The sequence below is a fragment of the Bombina bombina genome, chromosome 8, assembly GCF_027579735.1.
Source record: "Bombina bombina isolate aBomBom1 chromosome 8, aBomBom1.pri, whole genome shotgun sequence".
Lineage (NCBI taxonomy): Eukaryota > Metazoa > Chordata > Amphibia > Anura > Bombinatoridae > Bombina > Bombina bombina.
The window spans coordinates 272,097,025-272,105,346 of record NC_069506.1 but is presented as its reverse complement, the minus strand read 5'-3'; the positions used below and the strand labels follow the sequence as shown (position 1 = coordinate 272,105,346).

The following is an 8,322-nucleotide window of genomic DNA, read 5'->3' as shown; positions in this document are numbered from 1 at the left end:
TGTGTTAACAAAGAACCAGTTGCAGATGAATATTTATTTTTGCAGGGAGACAACATAAACACACCCATAGATACATACAGTGACTTTATAACTTTTGGTGGCATGTTCACATATGTTTTAAGTGGGGGGTTAATGGAAATAAGCCCATATTTGAGTGTCTAAGAGTGAGAGTGTAAGAAGGTTTGTGTTTGCTAGTAATAGTAAATTAACAGCTGCGCACTTGCATGCAATCACACACTCGGTCCCTGGATCATTCCCCAATAATATACAGTGTGGCGCACACACAACTAGAATCAGAGCTCTCCCTTCTGAATACGACCCAGCATGCTTTTGACTTTTCTTTCTACACGCAGGAGTCTAATTTTCCGTAGCATGTTTCCCAGTGAGTGCCCGGCTACTTTGCAGGTCTCGGAAGTAACAGTGTGAGATGGGCACTAATCTTGGCATGATCCCAGCCACCAGCATTGGGTTCGAAGTTCCCGAAGAATCAAGGCCAATGGCGGGAGGATCTGTCCCCTCCGTGAGAGAAACCAACACTCTGACACCACCTAGAGATTGGAGGGAGCGGAGGCCTTCATCTGACAGTTCATTAAAGTAAAGACTGTGGAAGGAAAAAAAACAAGTGGGAGAGAGATGGAACATAATTTGTATGATGAAATAAAAAAGGCACAAACAACTATCCCTGTCTTATTATGGAAAATGTGGTTACTGTCTGCGTGGCATCATACTTTTTTGTTTCTACCCCTCACCAAAGCAATACTCAGGGTGTTTACTAGCATGTCACATTAGGGTGCCTACCCTGGGTAACACATATATATATATATATATATTATATATATAATATACACATACACAGACAATAGTTACAGCCACTGCTCAATATATCTTATAGGGGCTCGTGAACTGTTAGAGTCCTGCAGCTCTTGACTTAGAAATCCAACTAGACAGAGTAGACCCAGCACGGTTTCTTTATGAAAAGATATATATATATATAGATTATTCTATAGATTTACACTTATTGTTTATATACTACTTGTTTTGATGCTTTTTCTTTGGAATTGGTCCCCCTCTTATATGGGCTGTGACTATTGTGTTATTTAATTTTTATTTTTTTACTAGCATTTTTTTATTCAGGTGCTGCAGCCCTGAGATTTGATACATTTTTATTCAACTGAATCTCATGTAATACAGGGTTGTGGATTTAAATGTTAAACTATTGCCGTCTATCGGTTAATAAACCTTTATATATTTACTTTGTTTATTCCTGGGAAAGCTGTGGGAGCACACCAAGTGATGTGCAGTATGACAGCCAGCTCCAAAGTATAGGAACCAATCACAAAGGGAAACAATGGAGCATGGCACTTGTGGGCAGTTGCCACCCTGCCCCCCCAGCCCAGTCCACTCCTAACTTAAAATGTTTCTAAGCAATAAAGCAACTAACAAAGCCGCTGGACAGAGTAGTTTCCCCCTCCCAACAAAAGATGGGTCAACCACTAAAGAGAGGTTGCCAAGGAAAAACTGGAGTAGGCTGCTTAGCCAGATCCCCACTGTATCAAGTCAAATGAAAAGGACACCCATGGGTTGTGAGTAATTCTGCTCTGTATTGCATTTTATGTAATATATTATTATTGTAGTTTTTATAAAGATTGTTTTGTTTGTGATTTGGACACCTCTTATCTGTTCCTCTATTTGGAGACAGGGCAGACTAACCATGAGGCCCACCGGGGGGGAGAGGGGGAGGTTAAGGGCCCCCTTCACTCCCCCATCCAACCTCATACAGTCATACTCCATCCTAGCATGCCCCCTTTAAATCGGTCACTAGTAGTAAACATTGCAGTGTGCGTATGCCACAATACCTTTGCATCTGCATTGACATCTGAGAAGCAACATGTTTGAAATATGACTGGCAGATCAATGTAAAATATAAAAACTTGTGGGGGGGTTTCACATCATGGGGCCATATTTGGAGGGTAGGCTTAGTTTAGTGCAGAGGTACTGTTAATGTTTGCAATTTATTTGGCATAGTGGTGAATTTGCCTCTGCTGGCCCGTCCCCTCTCTCCTGTTCCCTATGGCACGGCCTGTCTCATCTGTGTAAAAGAGGAGCAGGTACACCTAAGTTAATGAAAATATTTAATTTACATAAGAACTTTAAAAGGGACATAAAACCCAAATAGTTTCTTTCAAGATTCAGACCGAACACACAATTTTAAACAACTTGCCAATTAACTTCAATTATCCAATGTTCTTTGTTTTCTTGTTATCCTTTGTTTAAAAAGTAAGGAAGGTAATTTCAGGGGTGGGCACATGTCTGCAGCACTATACAGCAGAAGTTTTGCAACAATGTTCTGCATTAGCAAGAGCCACTATTTCCTGTCATGTAGTGTTCCAGACTAGGGATGGGCAAATGTGATGAATGTGTAATTATTGTAAAGAATAAAAAATCGCTTTAAAATGTAGTAATCAAATGTTATTTCCGTTTTTTTGAATGTTCATAATTAGATGGCATATCCACATATAAATTTTGAATGTAACATTCGATTTAAAAAAATACTATTCAGAAGTTCAATAGTTCATACGGAAGTGAAGTTAGTAAATTGATATATAATAGATACAAATATATAGATTCAATGTATCAATTTCAAAACTTGCATAATTCAAATATTACATTAAGAGAAAAACATTGGCAATACTATTACATTAAATGAATGTTAGAATGTTGCACAAACATTCGAAATTTGATCCGGATGAACCAAACGTGTTTAAAATTAGTTTTAGTTTACAAATGTTGCAAAACATTCACCTATCACTTCTCCAGACAGGTGCATGCTACCTATCTAGATATCTCTTCAACAAAGAAGAACATGAGAACTACGCAAATAAGTTTTGTGTATACATACAGAGAATTGTAGCTCCCTGTGTATTCAACTTTTTTTTTTTAATAAAACAGTCAACATAATCACAACATTTTTCCATTCACCCTAAACATAATAGGTTAAATAAATTCATGATGAAAAATTAAACTGTCTATATAAATAAATTCTGATAAATATTCAGTAGTTTTTCTCCCTATCAAGCTCATTCATTGTCATCAGAATGAAGGTTAGCTTAAACAAGCAGGCGTTATGTGATTTGAACTCTATGAGGAAGGCTGTTTGCTGTGCTAGGCATAGATTAAATAATATAGAGGAAGGGAGGACAGTCATGGTTAGCTGAACATAGTACATTTGTTAAATGTGTGTTCTATAATTAACCTTAGAAGAAGAATATACTTTAAATATAAAAATAAGTTTCTAGGTATATGCATCTTAACCCCTTAACTGCTGGGGTAGGCATCAGCACATTGTACTGTTTATATCAAGATAATTCATCGGTTTATTTAAAATCGGCGAGATTACGAGTTTGGCGTTAACAGGGGTGCGTTGCTAACGAGGCTTTTTTTCTAACGCTACCTTAAGCCAACGCTGGTATTACAGGTTTTTTTAAACCTGGCGTTAGCCGCAAAAAGGTGAGCGTAGAGCAAACTTTAGCTCCACATCTCACCTCAATACCAGCGTTGCTTACGGTAGCGGTAAGCTGGCTAAACATGCTCGTGCACGATTTCCCCATAGGAAAACAATGGGGCTGAGCTGGCTGAAAAAAAACCTAACACCTGCAAAAAAGCAGCGTTCAGCTCCTAACGCAGCCCCATTGTTTCCTATGGGGAAATAAAAAAATATGTCTGCACCTAACACCCTAACATGAACCCCGAGTCTAAACACCCCTAATCTTACACTTATTAACCCCTAATCTGCTGCCCCCCGACATCGTCGCCACCTGCATTATACTATTAACCCCTAATCTGCCGCTCCGGACATCGCCGCCACCTACATTATACTTATAAACCCCTAATCTGCCCCCCCCCCCCAACGTCGCCACAACTATATTAAATTAATTAACCCCTAATCTGCCCCCCAACGTCGCCGCAAATATATTAAATTAATTAACCCCTAATCTGCTGCCCGCCAACGTCGCTGCCACTATAATAAAGTTATTAACCCCCTAAACCTAAGTCTAACCCTAACACCCCCTAACTTAAATATAATTTAAATAAATCTAAATAAAATAACTACAATTAAATAAATTATTCCTATTGAAAACTAAATACTTATATAAAATAAACCATAAGATAGCTACAATATAACTAATAGTTACATTGTAGCTAGCTTATGATTTATTTTTATTTTACAGGCAACTTTGTATTTATTTTAACTAGGTACAATAGTTATTAAATAGTTATTAACTATTTAATAACTACCTAGCTAAAATAAGTACAGGTAGCCCTCAGTTTACGCTGGGGTTAGGTTCCAGAAGGAATGGTTGTAAATCGAAACCGTTGTAAATTGAAACCCAGTTTATAATGTAAGTCAATGGGAAGTGAGGGAGATAGGTTCCAGGCCCCCTCTCAAAATTGTCATAAGTAACATCTAATACATTATTTTTAAAGCTTTAAAATGAAGACTTTAAATGCTAAACCAGCATTATAAACCTAATAAAATAATCCACAACACAGAAATATATAATTAAACTAAGTTAAATGAACAAAAACATTTGCTAAACAGCAATTATAAACCTAATAAATAATCACACAACACAGACTTCACTTGAATTTTTTGCAAACAGTTCTTTCTATGCATTCCAATCTGGACTGATTTTATAGACAGGAAGATCTTGTTCCTTTGAAATCTGCTCGATAGCTCAGGTCTGGTTTAAACTGATTAATTTCAGCTTGCTTGGCTTTGCTGCAACACAAGCGGACAGCTCCCCCCTACTGGCTATTTTAACAAATGCACTGCTTCTCAATGCTTTTCAATAGCAGTCACATGACTGGAAAAATAGGTTGTTATTCTGAAACAGTGTAAATTGAACCGTTGTAAAACGAGGGCCACCTGTACAAAATTACCTGTAAAATAAATCCTAACCTAAGTTACAATTACACCTAACACTATACTATCATTAAACTAATTACCTAAACTCCCTACAATTAAATTCAATAAACCTAAATTACGAAAAAAACAAAACACAAAATTACAGTGAAAAAAAAATTACAAGAAGTTTAAACTAATTAGACCTAATCTAAGCCCCCTAATAAAATAAAAAAAATAATACAATGCCCCTACCCTATACTAAATTACAAATAGCCCTTAAAAGGGCCTTTTGCGGGCTATTGCCCCAAAATAATCAGCTCTTTTACCTGTAAACATTTTTTTTTATAATACCCCCCCCAACATTACAACCACCACCCACACACCCTACTCTAAAACCCACCCAATCCACCCCTTAAAAAAACTAACACTACCCCATTGAAGATCTCCCTGCCTTGAGCTGTCTTCACCCAGCGGGCACAAGTGGTCATCCGATCCGGGCAGAAGTCTTCATCCGATGGGGCAGAAGAGGACAATCCGGACCGGCAGAAGGCTTCATCCAAGCAGCTTCTTCTATCTTCTTCCATCCGACGAGGAGCGACTCCATCTTGAAGACAGCCGGCGCGGAGCATCCTTCCAGCATGACGGACTAACGACAAATGATGGTTCCTTTAAATGACGTTATCCAAGATGGTGTCCCTCGAATTCCGATTGGCTGATAGGATTTTATCAGCCAATCGGAATTAAGGTAGGAAAAATCTGATTGGTTGATTTAATCAGCCATTCGGATTGAAGTTCAATCCGATTGGCTGATTGGATCAGCCAATAGAATGCAAGGTCAATTCTATTGGCTGATCCAATCAGCCAATCGGATTGAACTTCAATCCGATTGGCTGATTAAATCAACCAATCAGATTTTTCCTACCTTAATTCCGATTGGCTGATAGAATCCTATCAGCCAATCGGAATTCGAGGGACGCCATCTTGGATGACGTCATTTAAAGGAACCGCCATTCGTCGTTAGTCCGGATGTCTTCAAGATGGAGTCGCTCCTCATCGGATGGAAGAAGATAGAAGATGCTGCTTGGATGAAGCCTTCTGCCGGTCCAGATGTCCTCTTCTGCCCGGATAGGATAAAGACTTCTGCTGGTCTGGATGTCCTCTTCTGCCCCATCGGATGAAGACTTGTGCCGGCTGGGTGAAGACGGCTCAAGGTAGGGAGATCTTCAATGGGGTAGTGTTAGGTTTTTTTAAGGGGGGATTGGGTGGGTTTTAGAGTAGGGGTGTGTGGGTGGTGGGTTGTAATGTTGGGGGGGGTATTGTATTTTTCTTTTACAGGTAAAAGAGCTGATTACTTTGGGGCAATGCCCCGCAAAAGGCCCTTTTAAGGGCTATTTGTAAGTTAGTATAGGGTAGGGAAATGTTCTTATTTTGGGGGGCTATTTTATTAGGGGGGTTAGATTAGGTGTAATTAGTTTAAACTTCTTGTAATTCTTTTTTTTATTTTCTGTAATTTAGTGTTTGTTTTTTTCTGTTATTTAGTTTATTGAATTTAATTGTAATTAATTGTAGGTAGTTTAGGTAATTTATTTAATGTAGTGTAGTGTTAGGTGTAATTGTAACTTAGGTTAGGATTTATTTTACAGGTAAATTTGTACTTATTTGAGCTAGGTAGTTATTAAATAGTTAATAACTGTTTAATAACTATTCTACCTAGTTAAAATAAATACAAAGTTGCCTGTAAAATTAAATATAAATCCTAAACTAGCTACAATGTAACTATTAGTTATATTGTAGCTATCTTAGGGTTTATTTTATAGGTAAGTATTTAGTTTTAAATAGGATTAATTTATTGAATTATGTTAAATGTATTTCGTTTAATTTAAATTATATTTAAGTTGGGGGGGTTAGGGTTAGGTTTAGACTTAGGTTTAGGGGTTAATAACTTTAATATAGTAACGACGATGTTGGGGGTGGCAGATTAGGGGTTAATAAATGTAAGTAGGTGTCGGCGATGTTAGGGATGGCAGATTAGGGGTTAATAAAATTTAACTAGTGTTTGCGAGGCGAGAGTGCGGCAGTTTAGGGGTTAATACATTTATTAAAGTGGCGGCGATGTCCGGTCGGCAGATTAGGGGTTAATAATTGAAGGTAGGTGGCAGCGACGTTGGGGGCGGCAGATTAGGAGTTAATAAATATAATGTAGGTGTCGGCGATGTCAGGGGCAGCAGATTAGGGGTTCATAGGTATAATGTAGGTGCGGCGATGTGTCCGGTCGGCAGATTAGGGGTTACATTTTTTTATTTTAGTGTTTGCGATGTGGGTGGGCCTCGGTTTAGGGGTTAATAGGTAGTTTATGGGTGTTAGTGTACTTTTTTGCACTTTAGTTAAGAGTTTTATGTTCCGGCGTTGTACCATAAAACTCTTAACTACTGACTTTTAAATGCGGTAGAAGTCTTGACAGGAGAGGGGTCTACTGCTCACTTCTTCCAAGACTCGTAATACCGGCGTTAGGCAAATCCCATTAAAAAGATAGGATACGCAATTGACGTAAGGGGATTTGCGGTACCCTCGAGTCGTGGAAGAAAAGTGAGCGGTGAGCCTGTACCTGTCAGACTCGTAATACCAGCGTTAGGTAAAAAGCAGCGTTGGGACCTCTCAACGCTGCTTTTTAAGGCTAACGCCAACCTCGTAATCTCGGTGTTTGTCTTCAAGAAGATTATTTCATGCATTTACGTCTTTAAAGGGACAGTAAGAGTCAACATTTAACTTTTATGATTCGGAATAGAGCATGCAATTTTAAAAACTTTCCAATTTTCTTCTGTTATCAAATTTGCTTAATTTTCTTGGTATCTTTTATTGAAGAGTAAAACTAGGTAGGCCCATAGGAGCTCAGGTACTCTATGGCAGTAGTGTTTTGCAACATTACTTGTAGCTTTGTTATACAATGTTGCACTGATCAAGCAGTCACTGTGTAGTCAGCACTCTGGATCTTGCAGGACACTCGACAGGCTCTGACAGTAGTGAAAAAGAACAATGTTTTCAGAGATAAACACAGGAAAATCAGGGGATGTCATTTATATTGACTGGGTGAAAAAAAAGGTACACAACAGGGAGTAGCCGCTGTGAGGACAAAGTGGGATGTTCACTTAGGCTTTACAGTCCTTTTATACTCTGAGCCTCCCAAAAGACACTGCAAGCAAAGGCCACTAAAATAGGCTGCACCCATTTCCCAGAAAATCATCATTTTACAATTAAAAAAAACACATCCTGTTTGCTGCAGACTGCTAGTTACATTTGTCTCTCCTTTGGTTCAGTGCTTTGATAAGACGGCCTCAGCATATGTAGAAGTTTGAGCCATTAAAAAAATCATAAAAAAAAAAAGTGCCTCTCTGGGGAGTTACACAAAAATTGATATT

The 8,322-nt window shown here is 38.4% G+C and overlaps 1 protein-coding gene across 1 annotated transcript in view; it reads right to left on the bottom strand.

Annotated features, from left to right (window-relative positions):
- Nucleotides 1–200: 200 nt before the first annotated feature.
- NLRX1 (NLR family member X1) overlaps nucleotides 201–8,322 on the bottom strand; it is a 56,492-nt gene continuing 48,370 nt past the window's right edge. The window contains exon 9 of the mRNA XM_053691355.1: nucleotides 201–601. Coding sequence (XP_053547330.1) covers nucleotides 358–601 — 244 coding nt within the window. The 3' untranslated portion in view covers nucleotides 201–357. The remainder of the gene's footprint in view (nucleotides 602–8,322) is intronic.